At 47.7% G+C, this 20,716-nt stretch overlaps 1 protein-coding gene across 2 annotated transcripts in view; it reads left to right on the plus strand.

Moving 5' to 3' along the window:
- Window positions 1-20,716, plus strand: part of LOC6597303 (LIM/homeobox protein Lhx1) — a 49,539-nt gene that overhangs the window by 24,016 nt on the left and 4,807 nt on the right. For both annotated transcript variants that reach the window (XM_026990645.1, XM_026990646.1), the window contains 2 exons: window positions 13,146-13,336; window positions 13,518-13,736. In XM_026990645.1, coding sequence (XP_026846446.1) covers window positions 13,146-13,336; window positions 13,518-13,736 — 410 coding nt within the window. The remainder of the gene's footprint in view (window positions 1-13,145; window positions 13,337-13,517; window positions 13,737-20,716) is intronic.

The following is a 20,716-nucleotide window of genomic DNA, read 5'->3' on the forward strand; positions in this document are numbered from 1 at the left end:
GAACTCTCGTAACTCCCGCCATAAATCTCCAATCAAAAATTGAGTGCCCCGTAAACTGTTACAATGGCAAACGGGGTGGTGGGCATGGGGCATGCGACAGGGGCAGGCAAGACAACTTTTTGATGAGCAAACAAAACACGCCGAAGAAGTCTTTGATATCCTCATAAAAATAACCTTTAAGTGCCGCCACTTTAAGGAGTTTTCGGGAGACAGAGAAAGAAAATCGTGTCATATTTCAAGCTTGGTCAAACATTTTTCACCAATAAAACAAGAGCGAGGGAAAACCCCAAAGAAAGCGAAAGAAAAAGCGATGCCAGCGGGATAGAGGAGCAGGAGCAAAGTAGCAGCCTTTGGATACCCTTCTTGGATGCGATCTATGGCTACTTTTCCTACTCCGCGTCCTGCAGCAGTGCCCCTCGGTCGAAGGAATGGAAACGAATTTGAAGCCTTTCCAAGAGGAACATCCTCCACGTATCCAGGGTATCCAAAAAGCGTATCGAACGACAGACAGAATGAAAAGCGAAAAGAAAAGCCCCACCGCGAGGCGTGGATGCCACCTTCAGAGATGTCGCTGACAAACATGGCGCCCCAAAACACAGAAACGGTGGGGGCAGAACAACCCCTCCTCGAGGGCTCCATCGAGAGATAAGCAGAGAGACAGCGACAGCAGCAGCAGGCACTCGAAAAAAAAGGCGGGCCAGAGGCAAAAAAGCAAGCGAGATGGCAACAGTCGAAGCCAAAAGCGAGACAAGCAGAGAGCGAAAGAGAGAGCGTGTGAGAGGAAGAGAGAGCGAGCGTGAGAGGGGGAACCATCATTCTGGGGGATGGCTTCCTTTTTTGGCGAAGGATTTGCTGGCGTTGGCGGCTCACTGAGAAAACAAAAGCCCCACAGAAAAAAAAAAACAAAAAAAAAACGAAGAAAAGCAAACAGAAGAAAAACCAGAAAAGCAGAAGAAGCGAAAAACGAAACAAAAGAAAAGAAGTGGATGCTGAAGTAGAGCGGGGGGATGTCAGAGGGTTGTGGTTGCCGGCTGGGGCAGGGGCAGGGGGAGGGAGGTGGAGCGGCGGGTTTTGGGGGGAAGGCACAAATCCAACTGTCGAAACCAAAAGCACGCAAAAACTGCTGCTGCTGCAGGTGGCATTTGCCCCAAAGGGTGTGTGGGGGGGGGGCATGCCACATTTTTCGGGGGTTGGCTCTGTGACTCTTAAGGGTGCGACGTCGGCTGTGAATTGAGGTTATGTATACAAAACGGAAACGGAAATGTGGCAGAGAGTGTGGAGGGCTTTGTGTGTCTGTGTGTGTGCAAAATGATGTCTGCGAAAATGCCAGAAGGCACAAGTATGGATGCCAGGGGATGGCAGGGGGTGTAAAGCAGACGGGGGGTGGGGGGGTTGGCGGCGGCGGAGGGAGAGGGAGAGGAGTGTAGGAAGCATGATTTTCCTGACTGCCGAGGGACTGGCTAAGGCTCTCTCTCTCTCGCTCTCTCTCTCTATGTCTCTCTGTCTCTCTCTCGGCCTCAAAAAGCTTAGAAATACTGAAATCGATTTCGATTCTCTTATTGTTGCCCCAACCCCCACTCTTTGGCTTTTCTTCTGGCTTTCCTTTTGGCCCCCCCCCCCCCTCTGCCCCACTCTCTGCCATAAATAACACAACAAACAGTGGGGAAAATGGCGAAAAATGGAATCTCTCTCCTGCTCGCTCTTTAAGTTTTTTTTTGGTTTTTTTTTGTATATTCTGTGGCAACTTTAAGTTTCGCTTTTGGGGTGGATTCCGCCTCCTGCTCCTGCTCGTTCCCTTTTCTGTTTTTTCTTATCGCCTGCGTGGAGATCTTTGCCATTGGCTCACAGACACATAATTCATATATAAATAGGATGTATACTGGCACTGGGGAGAAAGGGGCTGAGGAGATGGATGGAAGGACTCAATCCCTTGGAAAACTTGGGATTTGTTGATGATTTCGTTGAGGATTGCAGTGGCTTTTGGTTTCGGTGCTTGTATTGGACGGTGTTTTACTCCACGAATAGGTATCCTAATGCTGAGGTACGTGAACTTCAACGCAAATAGAGGATCTAGAGATTTGCGGATGTCGGGGTCACCACTTCAGAGACACGATGGAAACTTTCTTTAGCCAAAAGCGAATTGAACCCATCGAATATCTGAGTATCTGTTCGTATCACCTGCCACAGCCAGCACTCAAGCGCAACACCGAAGCGCACTTGTTGGTTGGCTGGGGGGGGGGGTGGGGAGGGTGGGGTCACCAAATGGTGCAGCAAATATGTGGCACTGACACTGGCACCCCCGCCCCCACCAGCGGCGCGTCTCTTAACCTGTTCCACTCGCGAAGTTTACGACTATCGCGGCGTACACTCGTAGTACTCCAAATTCGAGGGGTTTTGCTGTCGTCTGTTGTTGTCTTGAAAGCCCGCACTTGGTCGAGCATTTAATGTTTATTTTATTTTTAGTTTGGCTTTATTTTTTTACAGCCACTTCAAAGCTATTTTTAATGGGCTTTTACCCAACAACCGCCGACCAGCGACGGCAACGACGACTGCAGTTGGGTTTTTGGAACGGAATGGAGGATGGCTGATGGGGTTTCGGACGGGGGTCGGGGGAGCGGGGAGCGGGGACCGGGGACGAGGCCAAGACGAAACACACACACTTTTTTTCTTCTTTTTGTTCAGGCCTGACTTTGGTTGTCGTGGCACCTCTCTCAAACGGTTTGCGTAATGCGCGTGAAAATAAAGTTTTTTTCGCTTGAAAAATACGTTAAACAGGCGGCTATAAATGACATAACAACGCAAGCAACAAACACCTTCAGGACCCGAGATGCGAGAACGGCGAGAGAGAACTTTTCCACGCATGAATCACATTGGAAACCGAAGCCGTAGCTGAAATGTGACTCAAAGATCCATTGCATCGCTGACTCAGACACAGACTCAGAGCCAGAGCCATAGCCAGAGCCAGACGACTCCATGGTCTCCACGATAAGGTCTCGTCTCTCTGAAAACCTCTGAAACGATCTGGGCGGGGCAGGGCAGTGGGCCAAATGGCGAAAATGAAAACTGGGTCAGGCCTCAAATGAATTTTCATGCCACAACGAAACACGAAACACAAAACTGCGACAGAGTTCTGTTCTGAGGAGAGATCGAATGATGATTACTGCGGTCGCAGTCGGTTGCTGGGAACTGCGTGAATCATCAGATGTTTTCTGATATTAGAGGATGAATAAACTAATGAAAAGGTTATCCAGAGGCAGGGCATCCTCTCGGAGTGGTGACCCCGATGCAGTAAATACTTGAAATGCTGTTCCACTGCACTTTCGATTGGGATTGAGTCAATTTGTAATATTTTCAATTGAAATGCAGTATGCAGAAATATGAATATAAATTACGAAGATGTGTTGTATGGGAAAAATCAAGAAAATCATGGGGAAAACTCCGGAAACACCATTCTGTCTTCTCTTTCTGTGTTCCGGCAAGTCCAAAAGTCTCTGGCTCCACTCCATTGCCCACTCCTTTGGCAAGTGGCAGCCACTTGCCGTGCTGTTGCTGCTACTGCATCCCCTCTCTGCCGTTGGGGCACAGCCACAACTCCCCATCAAATGCACAATTCATTCGCGCATAAATTTGCGCAGAGATTTTTACAGCTGCAGTCGTAAAAATCACGAAGCTGTGACAATTTCACGGGCGTTTCAGTGCGCCATTCCCTGTCCCAGTCCCAGTCCCAGTCGCAGTCGCAGTCGCAGTCCGGGTCCAAGCGTTCCCCGTTCCAATGCCAAAGCGTTTCGTTTCCATTCGGTGCCCACGGGCCGGCGCTATGCAAATGTCACAAATGATAAACGCAATAAACATAAATAAATAAAAGCTTCAGGAGAAGAAAAACGAAAAGAGGGAGCCGCACCGCACCGGCCATAAAGTGCTCGGAGGAAGATGAAGTTGAAGTCGGGGAATTATGAGGAGGAACAGCCTTTTGTTGCTGCCTTATTTATTAGTGTCACAAATCGTTGGAGTTAATGCCCCTTCCCCAGTCCCCAGTCCCCAGTCGCCAGCCCTTTCCCTTTCATCTCTGGAGGAGGCTCCACTGACTCTACCCTTTTTGCAGGCAGTTTTTGCCCTACAAAAAGAGTCTGAGCCGAGGAGTGCTGCTGCATGACAAGCGAGACGTATAAATGAAGGGAACCCCAATGAGCTGTGGTCTCAGGGGCCACCAGTTTGCTCAGAATAGTCGTAGAAAATATCGCGCATCTTTGAAGAGATGCCATTTGGAATATCCATCGGTCCCCAGTGGCTTTGGCGAGGGTATCCGTGTCCCCTCATTCCGTGAAAGGTAAATGCACTCCTCATTTATGTTCCTCTCCGTGTGGCTCTGCACGAGTCTTATGTGTTAATCGATTTTGTTGTCGCTGTTGTTGGTGTGCCGGTTATTGTGGCTGTTATTTGTTGCTGCTGGTCAAGTTGTTGTTACCCCGTTGTTTATGGCCCCAACAATAAATTGTTTGTAGCCCCTTTGTGCGTTTTCTTCCGCTAACAAATTTGGACTGTGATTTATAATTTTGAACTTTGCCTCTCGTTCTTTTTTGGAATTTTTTGCATGCAATCCATCACCAAAAAAAAAAAAAAAAAGAACAAAAATATGTCAGAAATCTAGCAAAAGAAAACACAAAACAGGCTGACAGACACACAATTTATGGGGCATACAAAGAGAGGGACACCACGGCAGTGGGAAAAGGTCGGAAAATTCGCTTTGAAATTGATATTTTTTTGACAGCAAACCCAAAATATCACAAAAAGAACACAAAAAGGCAAAGAAAAATCAATAGAAAAAAGAAAAGGGGAATGGGAACGGCAACCGAGGAGCACTGCTGCATGACGCGCAAAGCTAGTATTAGGGAAGGAAATCTATTTACTCTTATGTTTTAGCGAATATTATAAAGGGAGTTCATTCAAAAGATCATTTTCATGGGGGAGCATTCGCTGAAGATCTATTTATTCTCTAATACTAAGTATCGTTGTGGCTATGCCTCACTCTAACAACTAATTTACTTTCACTTTTCACCCACACACCGCACCGCACATTGCAAAGGCAAACGCGTGGCGGATACTACATATTTGGATAATCCCTAGGCCCCGCTTTTGCGGAAGATCAGTGACAGACAGATCCCGAGCCCGATCCCGTTCCCGATCCCGTCACTGGGTTTGGTCTTCTGGCTCGGCTCTCAATAATCAGGGCCCTTTGTCATGACCACAACCTCAAGAGTGGCTGCTGCCGCTCGTTCGGTTTCTGTTTATAATCCGTAAAAAGATCTGTTTTACAAATCCCCTGACGGTATGGCTGCCTCGCTGGATGGATGGATGGATGGATGGATGGCTGGATGGCTGGATGGCTGGATGGATGCATAATCTAGGCGCGCTGATCTCTGATCTCCCTCCGATCGCGTGGGCAGGTAGACAACGAAAATTGTGTCGTTCGCCTTGGGTCTTGTGGGTCTTGTGGGTCTTGCGGGTTTTCTGGTTTTCTTGTTTTCTTTTTTTGGGTTCGATGTTCGGCTTAGGCTCGCTTTTCGACACTTTGTTTGGCACGGTTTAAGCCAATTGTTAATCGCGGAATGGCAATGGCATTGCCAATGGCTGGAAAGAGCAGAGCAGCCCGGTTTCAGATTCACAATTCAGCATTCAGATCCAGGGGCAGTGACAGGGGCAGGGGCTATAATCCCAATTGACAAAAGTCAACAAAGCGCATCAATTCATTTGCAATTCATGCAGATGCCACACTGTGCGTCGCTGGGCCTGGCTGTGTGTGTGTGTGTGTGTGTGTGTGGTCGTCGCGGTGTCAACATATTTGTCAGGGATATGACATGTCCTATATTGGAGGGATTGCTGGGACTTCTTCTTGCGGCCTTGGGCTCTGATTTTGGTCATTTAACTATAAATTGACCATTAAGATGAGGCCGAAATATCTTCGTGGCTAATGAAAAGTATTTTCAAGGCGCTCAACTTGATTCTGGCAAAAATGCATCAAAATTCCACGAGAGGTTACCATTGAAGAAACTCAAAGATGAAGCAAACTGCTCTTTTATGGTGCATTCTTAAGGTGCGGCATGCCTCCTACTTTTCCGCAATAGAAGCAACGAAACTTGTAGGTCCTTTAAGGAATAGATTTCTGAAGACTTTAAATTTAAACTGTGTGAAAGTTTGCCATTGCAGAAACGCATAAATGAAGCCAATGGCTCTTTTGGACTCGATTCTTAAGGTTAAAGTGTGAAAAATGTTGATGTTTAATAAAATATCCCTTAAATTTGTGTATAAATTGTGGTCTTTGTGGTTCTTTAGTTGAAATTTGTATAAGTGAAGTCCACTCTGAAGTCTAATCCTTCCTGCAAACTCCTGCCATTGAGGAAATAAACCAAAATGAGGTAAAACCAGCGGCCTTCTTGTTTCATTTGTTGCCCTTTGCCTGTCCGTCTTTTTCCATTCAATTGTGGCCTTTCCATTCGTTCTTTTTCTTATCATTTCTACTTCCTTCTGCTTCTGCTTCTGCTTCTCTTTCTCTTTCTATTCATTTCTTCGTTCCTTCTTTAACGACGCCATTTTGTTGATGCCCTGCCTCCTCCTGCTGCTCCTCCTCCTCTACTCTCTGCTGTTGTTGTTCCTTATCCTGTCCTCCTGTCCTCCTGTCAGTTGGTCGTCGTTGCTCAGCAAAGGAGTTCCACCTTTTGGCTCCTGTGTTGCACGGGGTCCTGGTTGTTGTTGCTGCTTTTTGTGTGGCAGGCGCGTTGAAATGAAAGAATAACACAACAACACAGAGAGCCAGAGAGAGAGAGCCAGAGAGAGAGAGAGAGAAAGAGAGCTACAAACACACAATAAAAATAAAAATAACAAAACGCTTTTCGAAAAGGAGCCCCTGAAAGGGAGGCAGGGTGTAGGCCTTTCGGGAAAAGGGAAAAGGCGCAACTTTGGTATCAATTTCAGGCGCAAAGGAAAAAGGATATTTTGTGTGTATTTTTATATATAAGAAGCAACAACAACAGCAGCAGGGAACACAGTTTTAAATATAAAACAGGAGCAGGAGTCGGGCAATGGCAATGGAAATGGAAAACAGTGATCCCAGGATCCAGGAGGCGAAATCCTTTTTGGCACAGCTCAACGCGTTCGACGGTGGTGTGCGGCCGCCTCTCCGCCTGGCAATCCTGTTGCTTTAGGCAGGAGATAAAACAACAACAACAACAACAACAACAACACCAAAAGGAGCAAGGAACAAGAGAAAGGGTCCTTGCCGTGGGTTCTGGATTCCTGTGTTCCTGTAAAACCAACAAAAAAAAGGATCACTTTACAAATGCCCACAAAATGCGGCCGGTTTTACTTGTCGCTTGTGGCAATGGCCCTTGCCCGCCGCTTGTGGCATGCAACATCCACACAACACAGGCGGCGAGGTAACAGAGCGTACTCTCCGTTTATCCAACAACAGAAAACCAGCCAACCAACCCCTTGGCTGCCCATTCGCTCGTTTGAGGCCGAGGCTGAGGCTGGGCCATTCATAAGATATTCAGTTTTTTTTTTTGGTTGTTGTTGTTGTTGATATTTTTGCGATGGTTGGAATGTTTTTGTAGCCGTTGTCTTCCGTAATGCCAATCAAAACAAAGAGTTTCTGTGGCATTATGGTAGGGGCAGGGGCGGGGGCAGGGGCAGGGGCACGGGCAATGTCTTGCATTCGATACTTTTGGCGGCGGAAGCTTTATGTAAAGGACCATGAAAACGATGGTCAAATAAATGAAAATTACGTGGCATAAAAGCTGAAGGGAAAACCCAAAGCAAAAGTGTCTGAAAAAGTTAGCCAACGCTTGTGGAGGGAAAGTAAATCCTTGCCGACTCCATAAAGCGTCTTTCCCTCTCTCCCAGTGTGGCTGAGCAATTGAGGCCCTGTACCGGGTATCTTGAGGTCGAGGTACGTGTGCCTCTACTCGTTGTTTTTTGTACATTTCAAAGTCCATCAATGCTTTGGAGCGTCGTATGTCTGTGGCATTTAGTGGCACCGCATGTCAAGGTCACAGGGAGAGGGAGAGGGAGACGGAGCGGGAGTAGGAGTAGGAGTAGGAGACGCCCCTCGGGTCATTGGTAATGAGTGTCCGAAAGCTGTCCAAAAGTTGCTGTGTTCAAGTTTCTGCCTCATCGTCGTCGTCTTTTGTGGCAGTTTGCACTTAATTTCTATTTGTGTGTGTTGCGTGCACAGACATTTAAAATTTATAGACAAACACACCCTCCCACCCGGAAACCCCTCCCCCCCTACCTTCATTCTTGCCGCAACTCCTTCTGCTCCCCGTGCCCTGATTTCGTGCTGCTTCATTCAGTGGAACTCTTGCCCCTTCGGCTTGAGACTCCCTGGCCACTTGGCATGCTGCTCAGTCAAGTGGAAACACACAACCCCCTGGCTGCCTCAAGCCACAGACCACCCCCCGCCCTCCTTCCCCCCAAAAATGGGGCTCGGTTCCTGCCACTGCCTCAAGCTGGAGCTGAACGAGGACAGAGGGTGGGACGACTCGCTCTTCATGCTTTGATGCGGCATTACAAATTGTTGTGGCATTTGCTGTTGTTGCACCCTCGCAAATAGTTGCACACACACACACTGTCACACACACACACACCCGCACAGGCAAAACATTTGTTTAATTCATTTGTCGTTGCCTTGGCTTTGGGCTCCCAAAAGTTTCCAGAACCTCTCCTCACGGGATATCTGTCTCAGGGGATTCCGTCGGGGTCCGCCGCCGCCGACGCCGCCGCCGCTCAAAGTGTCAGAAACAGTTTTTGAGTTGAGTTTTTGTGACTTTGACTTTTGATGATGTTTTCAGTGGATGGAAGGAGTGGCAGGGGCCGGAGCAGGGTCTGGAACTTCTTATTGTTTGGCACTTTTGAACTAAACAATAAACTTCGTGAAGTTCCTGCAGTTTAAAGAAGGCAAATCCTTGGGCAACACAAGAGGTAAAGCGAAAAGGGATAAACTTTTGATATCCGAATACTAAAGATACATACAGATAAGTGCCCTATATCTCCAGTACTGGACCCCTTAAAGAGTTGAACTCTATTTGGATATGGTTTTTATCAAATCCACTTTTATTCGTGGCCTTTTTCGTTTAGATCTATAGTCGTTGAACCATTTAAACAATTGTCAAATGAGTTTAAGAATGCTTCAAGTACAAATGATCAAGAGAATATTTGTCAGACCATGAAAATAAAAGAGAAAAGAGTACGGTTGAAAGAATGCAACACCTTTTGGCTGCGGAATACTTAAAGTACAGTTTTCAAAATTCCATATTTTGTTGTTTTAGGCGGCTTCATAAATTTGACACCCTATAAATGGGATTATAACACCCTTATGTTTGATTATAGAAATTTTCACTAGAATCTATGGAGATATAATCGTTCCAAAAAGCATAAAATGCGGTTTAGACGAGGCTTTGGCTATAGATCTATAGAATCGTTGGAATCGCTGAGGATTTAAGTACTCCCCCACTTCCTTTAGCCACAGAAACACTTGTCAATCGGTTATGGGATGTCCAGAGATGGAATTGCATAACATTTTTGCAGCCGATGACACTTTTTGCTTGCGTAACTGTCATGTGTGGCAAAAAGCAGGCGGGAGAAAAGCTGCAGACAACGCACAGATATTCACGAATACTCGCACACGAATGTGGGATGAGAGACAGGCAGTCAGGGGATTAGAGTCGTCGACCACTAAGCCGCGAGATCGGGGTGCGGCAGCCTGCATCTGGGAGACGCTACGCGGAGATGGTGGATGGGAGACTTGGGGCAGCGGCAGAAACGTCAGCGAACGTCAATGCGGATGGCATTCAATGTAAATCCCACAGCCAAGACGGAGACCAAGAGTATCTGTATCTGTATCTGCATCTGTATCTGTGGCTCTCCTCCTCCTCCTCGCTCTCCCCCTCTCACTGGCTCTCATGCATCGCGTCTGTCCCGTGTGTGTGACAATTCAAATCAGCAACGCACTGACAGGAATTAACCTAATTTTACAGCCAACAAATTCGAAGAACTCCTCTCCGGCTTCCACTCCACTCCACGCGTTGCATGAATGGAAGAGGCAGGAACGATGCGACGGCAAACGACTTTCAGAATGCGCTCATGTAGAAAATCCAGCGATCTGTTCCACGTCCCATGCCGCATTTTTCATGCCGCACTACGTTGTGCACTTAATAGTTGCCCATAAACACGAAGGAATCCCATTGCCTGCCTGCCTGCCTGCCTGCCTGCCTGCCTGCCTGCCTCCTTGTGGCATGCTACTCTGTGGAGCAGTCGCCAGAGTTTTCTTTTCTTTTCTGTTTGGGGGAGAAGGAACGTTCGCAGTGGAGTCGATTTTTCTGCATCGTGAACCACATGATGCAAAACTAATTCGAAATTAATGTGTGTGCGCTTTGTCTCTGTCGATTGGGGGGTGGAAAGCAGGGTGGCTGTGCCAGTGCCAGTGCCAGTGCCAGTGGCAGTGGCACCCTCTTCAACCTCACTGCCCCACCCAGAGGAAGCTGTTCCTGCCGCAATGACAGGTAGATTCGATTCACGTGACACAACTATTTCCACGTGGATGGAAAAGCGGGTGCTATCCTCGGAAGCCAATTGGATACGAGCCCCAGGAATACCCCATGGGACACAAAAGGGAGTCAAAGCAAGTCCTCTTCTAGAGGCTCCCATCGAAGCTTAGACCTCCCCTCCACAAAGAGAGAGGCATTGCCGCCGAAAACTGTTGTGTCGCACTTGCGGCTATGCAAACAGCGAGGATGCCAACCAAAGGATTCCCAGGGCTTCCGCGGGGGATTCCATGGGTCAAAGTGATGGATTCATGCCACCAGGCCCTGGCAGGCGCCTTTGTTTACTTAACTGCCTGTCTGTTTGCTCAACTGTCAGTCAGAAATGAGGCTGGGACTGACGCTGAGGCTGAGGATGCTGCTGCTGCCGCTGCACTTGTTCGTCTTCCTGTCGCTGGCTGGGATGTTTGTCTAGGACAAACAGGACAACAGCACAGAGCGGGGCGCCCCCGCAGAGGTTACTGAAATATTTTTCTAAGCGGAAAAATGAGTGTTTGAACTTTTGTATGGCTGCAGGGGGGGGGCGCCTGCCTGCCACTGCCACCCCCTTTTCGGCGAGGGTTGCTGCTTCGAATGGCATAATTGCTATTGCTACAACAACAATTACAAACAACAACTGCTTGTGGCACATGGCACAGGAGGGGCACGAAGGCAGGAAGGTCTCTCTTGCCGCGCCGTTCCTGTGGCAGGAACGGTTTTTGTGGCAATCAAATGAAGTGTTCCTGAATGGTTTTCAAAGTTAATTTGAGTGATGCTCTCGAGAGCGACGAGCCGCTGCTGCTGCTGCTGCTGCTGCTGCTGCTGCTGCTGCTTGTTGCAAGCTGTTGTTGTTGCTGCTGGTAGTGACAACCCTCCACCGCCCCCCGCCACCCCCCGCTCTGGTCTCTGGGTCGCTGGTCCGCGTGTTTATTAACATGTGTTTACAACACAACTTGAAGCGTCCTGCCCCCTCCCATATGGAATCGTGGCAGTGGCAGTGGCAGACGCACCATTTGGGGTTGGGTGGGTTGTGCGGCATGTGGCACACGCGAGCAAAGCTAAAGCGATGCTGGTAAACACTTGAAATTTCCGTTTCGTTTGTTCCATCGGTGGTTGTCGGTCGTCTGGTCTCTTCTGGTCTCTCTGCGGGTCAATTGTCCCAACACAAAAAGAGAGGACTAAGGGACTTGTGGCAAGTGGCACAGGCACAGCCACTGAGCCGCCATCTGATGCACAACTCAGGCAAATGATTTGCCACAAGACAGGGCACTGATGGGGCACCCAAAAGGGGTTAAGGAATGAATCTGGGATTGATCCAAGGTTTTCTTGGGGAAATTTTGGAACGTTAAAGCTCGCCAAGCCTCTTCTGGAGACTCTGGAGACGATGCCCCAGCTGCCAGCCTCAACGGATGATGATGGTGATGGTGACTGCCAGGCAGGATGATGACTGTGCCTCATCATCATTACGATTATGGCCATGGTCATCATAGCTCTCGACTCGACTCGACTCGACTCGTCTCGTCTCACATCAGCATCATCCTCATCCTCATCCTCATCCTCTCATCTGTGAAGCTCAGAATGCGTTAAGCTTTGGATCTCCTGGCGCTAGTTTGACAGGTGGCTGGAATAGGAATAGGAACTGGAATCGGAATGGAGAGAGGCACCTGGGTCTCAGTTTAATGGGTTTCTGTATCTGTTTCTGTCGCTTGCAACCTAATTCGCGGCATATGCCCCTTCAGAGCAAGCAACCCCCTGGTGGATGGATGGATGGATGGATGGATGGATGGATGGGATGCACATCGGTCTGTCGCTTGGTCGCGTCTGGTGCGGATTAGATTATGCATAATAAAGTGTAATTTATTTTTGGCAAGTGCCTGCCAGAGAACTGTCCCAAGGGGTCTCTCGGTCTCTCGGTCTATCGGTCTCTCGGTCTCTGGGGCTGTCTGTCAGGTGTCCCCCCGGGGACCAGTTGCGTGTGGCTGAGATTCGAGGGTTGTGTGCGCCGATGTCTGTGACGCAAGATAAAGACAATCGAATCGAGCGATTTCTATGAGTGACACGTTTCAACACACAACGCAACGCGTATCTTCTGGCTGGTGGCAGGTCTCGTGGCGCTTATCTGGAGCAGAGAATGCAGCAGGCCGGAGCCGGACGGAGCAGGACGGAGCAGGACGGAGCAGGACGGAGACGCGTGTCAGCATTTTGCATGGCCCACAGATCAGAGACCAGGCCCAGTCGAGACGAGTCCCTAATCAACTTATATAGGCATCAGCAGTTGACACGTGCCCCAGTGGCAGCAGTGGTAGCAGTGGCAGGAATGGCTGTGTGGCAGTCAGCTACTTAGACCATGAAATGGCGACACGTGACCAAAAAAAGAGAAGAATCAGAGCGTCGTTTACGGCTTATACCCGCACAAATATTATTTATTGCAATTGTATTTTAAGTGCCTCTCAATGGGTGGAACATGGAACAAGAACCAGAACTAGGAGGACGACCTACATAGTCCTCCATCTGCCATTTGCTAAGCCAATTTGTACTCATCCTCTCTTCTCTCTCTGTGCTCGCTTCTTACAGATTCATTAATGGGCTCGGCGAGCGAAGACGATGACGATGATGATCCGCCGCATTTGCGGGCCACGGCACTGGGATTGGGCGTACTCGGACCGAATGGCCCAGACTCAGCGGGTGGACCGCTGGGCACATCGGATATATCAGTACAAAGCATGAGCACCGATAGCAAAAATACCCATGACGACTCCGATCAGGTAAGAGAACGGATCAGAGCAGATCTGATCAGTCGATCATTAACTTGTTGCTGAATGGGCTATGGGCTATGGGCTATGGGCTATGGGCTCTCGGCTCTCGGATCTGGCCTCTTGGGGCTCTCGCTCTCTTGATTAATGATTGCCAAATGATTATGAGCTTTACTCTCTCTCTCTCTCGTAGGGCTCCTTGGATGGGGATCCGGATGGACGCGGCGATTCACAGGCGGAGAACAAAAGTCCCGACGATGCCAATGGCTCGAAGCGTCGCGGTCCCCGCACCACCATCAAGGCCAAACAGCTGGAGGTACTGAAAACGGCATTCAATCAGACACCGAAACCGACACGCCACATTAGGGAGCAACTGGCCAAGGAAACGGGACTGCCCATGCGCGTCATACAGGTGAGCAGTCCAACAGTACAGCCAGTACGGCGGAGTAGAGCGGAGTCCAGCGAAATCCCCTTCGCTGGTGTTAACAGGGCAGGGCCTGTCAGCTGCAGTTCAAAGCGATTTGTTCTGCCCGAGAAGGAGTGAGGCCTCAGCCGTCCATCAACCGAAAATCAAATGGAATCAGGAGTCCATCCAACAAAGGGATGCCTGGAATGGAGAATCTAGGGTTAACTCACATTTCAAAGCATTGAACCTCCTCTAAGTGTCCGAATAAAGATCTATCTTTTCTGTTTTTGTTGGTAAACAATTTTCGCTTTCAGTTTGAGAAAGTTTCCCGTTTACAAACGATATTTGTGATATATTTTGGGCTGTGATACCATTGAAATCTATCGGAATTCGGAATACCACAAGATAAACCCTTTTTTGGAGACAGGAAGACACAGAAATGGGTTAGACATTGCTTTAACGACGACGACGACGACGACGACGACTATGTTTTAGTCCACTACGCGGCTCCTAAGTGGTGTACCCGGTCGGTCTGAGTCGGGGTTTCATCAGCATAAAAAAAGCATAAATTAAACGCGCTTTGACTGGCAAATGTTTAAACTAAAGCAAACGCGGTTACCGCTACACCAAGTAAAACAAACAAAAATCAAAAAAACCAACAACAACAACAACAACAAGAAAAAAAATCATAAAAAATAGTCGACGTTGTGCCGCCTTGCAACGCTTCATTGCTTTGGCCTTTTCGATGGGCGACCAAAACCAAAACCAAAACCAAAACCAAATACAATAAAAATAAAATTAATGTCTGTCCGAAAACAGAGCGAAAAGCGAAAAGCGAACGGAACGAGTGGGGCGGTGGCAGTTGCGGCAGCGTGGGCGTGGCAGGGCATTAAAAACGGAAGTTCAATGCTCGGAGAGTCGCGGAGAGTGAAACCTTTTTCTTTTCTTTATTTTTGCCAAAAAGATTGAAATTCCATAAAAAGAAATCAGGCATGCAGAAGGAGAAGGAGTACCCTCCCGCGTAGCAGTGAGAAGCGCAAAGAGGGGCGGCAAAATGTTAGCTAACATGCAATGTTAGGTAACTGTTAGCTAACATGCAATGTTAAGTGCATGTCCGAGGCGATTACTCGCATGGAAATGAGTCTTTCGTCGTCGGCGGCTTAGGCGAATGTATGTGATTAAGGCAGGCTAAGCCTCGCGGAGAAGCTAACAAATTGAGCAAAATCCAAAGTGGATATCATAATCATTATCCAAGGCAGTCGACTAATTGCGGAAGTGTTTTTAATTGGGGGCAAAAGACAGCGATTCCCAGACAAAACTCTGGATCTCTGGATCTATCCATCATCTGGTCGGAGGTGGGAACCATCGACAGCTAGCAAACTAGCGAGCACCTCCTACACGGCCTGAATCCTAATCAAGTCCTTGCCCCCACCCCCCCAGATGGTGTGCTGCTGGGCTGGGCTGTCAAGGATATCCGCAGCATATGTTCTGGATCCCTCAACAACATCATTAGGATCGTGTTTGCCAGAACAATGGGAACAGTGGTTGGAATGTAGGAATGCACCTTGCACCTTACACCACAACCATAACCATAGCCATAGCCGTGCAACAGGTTATCCCCCTCTGCTTGCCACACAGCTGTTTCAACCAAAAAAAAAAAAAAAACACAAAAAAGAAACCGATTCGAATTCGAATTCTAGTGCTTAACGGAGATTACGCATGTGCAACGAGCCATTGGTATGCTGTCTGCCCCGTAAGTCTCTTGGCTTCGGTGTTCGGTGTCTGGCCCTTTGATGTGTCATTGGTTACAGTTAAAGGATATTTAGGCGGCAGTCGTTTCTTCTGCCGTGTGTCCGATTCTTTGGGTTCTGTTCTTCTCGAAAAGGCGACAAGTGTGACACAATCAACACCTCTTTACAGCATCTCTCTCTCTCTCTCTCTCTCTCGTGGAACGGGGGCCTGTGCTGTGTGCGGTGTGCGGTGTGCTGTGTGGTGTCCCTCTTCAGATCTAAACGAAAGTGACAAATGCCAACAAGTTGAAGAGGAGGCAACAGGCAACAGGCAACAGGCAACACCAAACAGCATCAGATCGTAATCGTCTCACCAGACGATGATCGGTGCAGAGCGAGAGAGGGGGACATCTGTGAGCTGTCAGCGGCAGGGGAGAAAACATTTGCATCTTCATTAAAGATGTGTTGCTGCACACTGCATATTTCAAGCATATCGAATGTCCCCCCCAATATATGTGCACTCGAATAGGGAGCTTCCAGCTGATTTCCACGGAAAGTAGCACCCACTTTCGGCGGCCGAAAACTCTCTACTTGTCTTTGAGTAACCCGATCCCGTGGTGGCATCAAAGAGGTTTCTGAGGAGTTCGTCAGCAGCTCATCAAGTGAGCAGCAGGGGATGGACCGAGCGAGAGAGAGGTCCCAAAGATGTCAACAGGGAAATTTGTACAGCTCAACAGCCCCCATACCCCCATACCCCCAGTCCACCAGTCCCCCGATCCCCCATTCGAGTCGAGTCAAGTCGAGTGCCCGCCTGCTGTGAGTTTTATAATAAATTTTACAACAACAGAAGAGCCACAGAAGAGCGGGGAAGGGCAGGGCAGGGGGGCAGAAGCAGCAACAGCAGCCACGAGGGGGCATGACACAGAAAAAACAAAAAAAAGAACTTCTTAAGAACTTTTGCCGACGTCCCGCGCCACGGGACAGAAGTTTAGTTGCACGGGGGCCCCACGTTGGGCGCCAACACAAACAATATTCCTCCCCCTCCTCCAACCCATCCTCTTGCTCCTGCTCCACCTTTCGGTCTTTTCTTTACTTCGATTTCGTTCGCCTTGCCTCGAACTTTGACATGGAAGAGGTTGAACGGTCTGTGGCACTTCAAAGGTAGTCATAGATCAAAAAACTTGACCAGACTCCAACGACCCGCAACAACAATGTGGTGGGCTACAGTGCGGGGTAGTGCTGTAGAACAGATCCAACAGACTGAATACGAATTCAAGCCAATCAAGATTTTCTATTCATTGGCCAAATGGTTTACTTAGGTATTTTTTCAGTATTTTTTATAAGTAGTTCTCTGAATATATTTTATGTTTTCTAAAGTCTTTCTTTAGACAAGTTTCTCATTAATTTCAGTATTTTTTAAGGTATTTTTTCAATATTTTCAGAATGTCATAGTTCTAGTCCGACCGAAGGGCGCTGCTGCATAACGCGCGAATATTTTGTGATTATTCATAGACGGAAAAGGAGTTGTAAATGCGAATGAATTGCGCCTTATATGACTGCCACGCACTGTCGCAGACGCTCAGCCATGGGGCCGCTTCGTTGTCATTCATTGCTTTGGGGCCCAAATAAAACAAAGAGAACAAAGAGCGGGTACCCCATTTGGATAATTGATAGATAGATAGTGCCACTGCCATATAGATATGCTGCTGCTGCTCTCGAATCGATCCATTCAATCCATTCAAATGATGAACGTTCTCAAGATTCAAGAAAGACAACCAACCTGTTGTCCCCCACTATAGCACTGCCGTGGTTTCTTTTTTGTGCGGTGCTTACGCTCCATTTAAGCTTTGAAAAATTATAAACAAATAAAAACAAATGGAATATGGGAGATCGGGGCTCCTCCGTCCGCTGGGGGGGGGGCGGGGGAAATCACACAGTCGACGAAGCGGCTCAACAAATTTTTAATGTGGCATGCGCGATGCCTGGCGCCACAGTCTCAGATTTAGAGCCAGATTCGAGATTCAGAGACAAAGCCAGCCCCCAAAGCGTAGCAGCGTTTGAGCCGCAGATACAAAGATACAAAGATACACAGATACACAGATACACATGCGATGCGGATGCGAGTCGTCGGACATTTGTCAAGTGCCGCAGACAATGCAGAGGCGTTTATTTGTCAACCGAATAAAAACACATATTCGAGAGCATTTCCAGCCCATGATTTACATACAGTCGGTCGTCGTTTTCCCCCTTTTTTTTATCAGAGCCAAGATTTATAATAATTTTTATTTGGACTCGGCTTTTTTTTCTTTTCGGGTCGGAAGTTGACAAATTTGTTCAACTTTATTTTCGTGTAGAGTTTTCGTTTCAGCTTTCAGCTTTCAGTCTCTGTTTCTGTTTTATGGCTCTTTGATAGCCGAACTAATTAGTCAACAGAATATGTATCTTCAGACGATGGTAGTCCCCCCATTAATTGAGCGGAAACTGTTTTGATTGCATTGACATTTGGGGGGGCACCACACAAAAGACCGCAACTGCCCAACGAAATGGTGACCGCAAAACTTGAAAGGAGCCCACAAATGTCCGAGTATGCGTACCTCTTTCCTCAGGTTGTTGCCGATTGAACCATTCACAAAAGGGCCACAAAAGCCGCTAATTTAACGCATTTACTTCGGATTGGTAGATTGTTAGAGCCCAAGGGGAGGCAGGGGATAAATGTATGTATATAGTGGTTGCGGCGCCTGTCCGTACAACATGACATGGCAAATGCCCCGCGAGAGGATGGATGGATGGATGGATGGCGGCTGGAACATTATAATTTCAACAACTCATCAACTCGCTATTAATTTCAGTTTGAGGCGCCAGCTACCAAATACAGAGAAAAAAAAAAAAAAACCAAACAAAACCAAAAACAAAAACAAAAAACAGAAAGTAATTCGGAATCGAAACCCGCAGCATTTTTGTGCCGCCTCATGCAAGGAGCTCTCTTCGGGAGAGTAACACCCACTAAACTATGGGCACCAGCAGCAGCAGCAGCAGCAGCAGCAGCAGCAGCAGCAGCAGCAGCAGCAGCAGCAGCAGCCGCCTGAGATACAGATACAAACATACACTTTGTGGCCCGAACAGAGCAGAAGTTAATTATCTGTTAACTCTTACTTGAGGCCAATTCACGCCTCAAAAGAAGGAATGAAAAAGAAGGCACAGGGCCCAGGGATAGAGATGCGGTAGTCATCGATGTACGATAGGGCGTGACAGCAGTATTTTTTTTTTTTTTTTTTTTTCATTCGATAAATGCAAATCATCTACCGAATACGCCGCTTGAGGTCATCCTCTCATCGGAGGTCTCCGTTCTCCGCTCTCCGCTCTTCTTGGTCTTTGCAACAAAAGGATTGTCCGCACCTTTCTTCTCGAGTATCTTAGCTTCTCCATTACATGGTACTTGAATTGTTAATAAGCCATACATCATTATTCTTCTTCCTCTTTGGGCCTGGGACAGAGTGATGAATGGACTAATTTGTTTGGGGCAATACTAATGATAGTTGTGTGTGTTCGGAATGATATGTAGTACATTCGTAGTTTGGGCAGATACTCATGAGGATACATACATATGTATGTATGTATCCCATAGATGTAGTTTCTTATATCAAAACCCCTTCTTATTGAAAGCTTGGTATCCAGCAGGTATTTCCTTGAGAGGTGGCCGATCCATGGTTAAATACCATATCCTAATTTTTGGTATCTAATCGGTAGCAGTATTTTGTTGTATTAAAGTTGTATATGTGGTATGTCTTTATTTCTGTGTGTTTTTCAGTATTTTTTTTTTTTGGTTTGACCAAGCTTTTCCTCTTGGTATATGTATATTGATTTGTGTGTTTCGGTATATTTCAGTATTTTTTTGTTGGTGTCTTCTGTTGTTCTTTTGGCTTTTCTAAAATCCTTTCTTGGGCGGATATTCATAGATATTTGTCAGTATTTTTTGCAGTATTTTTTGGGTTTTCGAAGGTCTGTCCATGGGCTTTTATAAGGATAAGCCTTATTGATGTGTAAACTCCATTGATACAAAAATACTGAGCTCCAACCGTTTCTTGGAAATTCTCTACCAACTATTTTTGGGTGTTATGGGGGGGGTTTCGGTGTCGGTTTCGGTTTCGGTTGCTGTATGAATGCCGTCGTTGATTAGCCTTTTAAAAATTGTTATTGCCACAACACACAACTCGTTTGGGGCACCATTGTGGTGGGGTCCAAAGACAAAAAAAATGAAGTAAACTTTGTTGCTTTTGCTTTTTTTGTTTTTGTTGTTGTTGCTCTCTCGGTTTTTTGGCAATTAAGCGGCGAGTAGCAACAAACAATAAAGGCAACGTGAAAAGGCAACAATTCGAAGCAAACTAACAAACAAATCTTGCCGCATCATAGCAAACTAATTTAACAAATGGTAGCCAAAGCAATCGTGCCACAACAATGGGGCACATAACAGAAATACGCGTACGCGTACGCGTACGACTAGCATTCCGAATGGAACCATATCCCAGATCTCGATTCGAATCCCCCGAAATCGAACCACATCAAATCATATCAATCAAGGGGGTGAAGCAGAACGTGACACACATTTGGTGGAGCCCCTTGGTCGAACGAACGAAAGAACGAACGAACGACCTCTTTGTGGCAAGCAACCAAAATGAGCAGCCAGCCGGCAGCTTGCAGTCGCCCCCGCCCCCGCCCCCGCCCCCGCCCCCGCCCTCTGATGTCAGGAGGAGTCGAAGGTGGGCAATGAGGGAGGGGCAAGTAGGAGGCCAAACGCGCTGCCGTTTAACATAATTTGCTATAATTTTCAACACAATGGATGGATGGATGGAGTGGAGATGGGCACGGGTATGGGGATGGGGATGGGGATGGGGATGGAGAGACCCCAGAGGCCTTTAAAGCCGAGAGTCGGGATTGGGTAACCCTTGGGGCTCCCGGTGGCTCCTCCGCGTCCACATACCCCCCTCCCACCCAGAGGTTCGCGCAATAATCATTTTGTCGAATGAACGGCACGGGAGATGGGGGAGCCCTCTGATTGCTACCATGCCCCATGCCCCATGCCCCATGCCCAATGCCCCATTATGCTACGTTGTTTGCCCTTTTATGTCAGAGCTCTAACCTATAATTTAACTAAATGTTCAAATGTTCAGATGTTCGGATGTTTGGATGTTCTGCCTTGCCGCGTGTTCAACTTAGTTGCCCCTCACCGGCTCTGGCTCTTGCTGCTGTTGAAAGCTC

This window comes from Drosophila persimilis, unplaced genomic scaffold (assembly GCF_003286085.1).
Source record: "Drosophila persimilis strain 14011-0111.01,24,50 unplaced genomic scaffold, DperRS2 tig00000606-arrow-arrow-pilon, whole genome shotgun sequence".
Taxonomy (NCBI): Eukaryota; Metazoa; Arthropoda; class Insecta; order Diptera; family Drosophilidae; genus Drosophila; species Drosophila persimilis.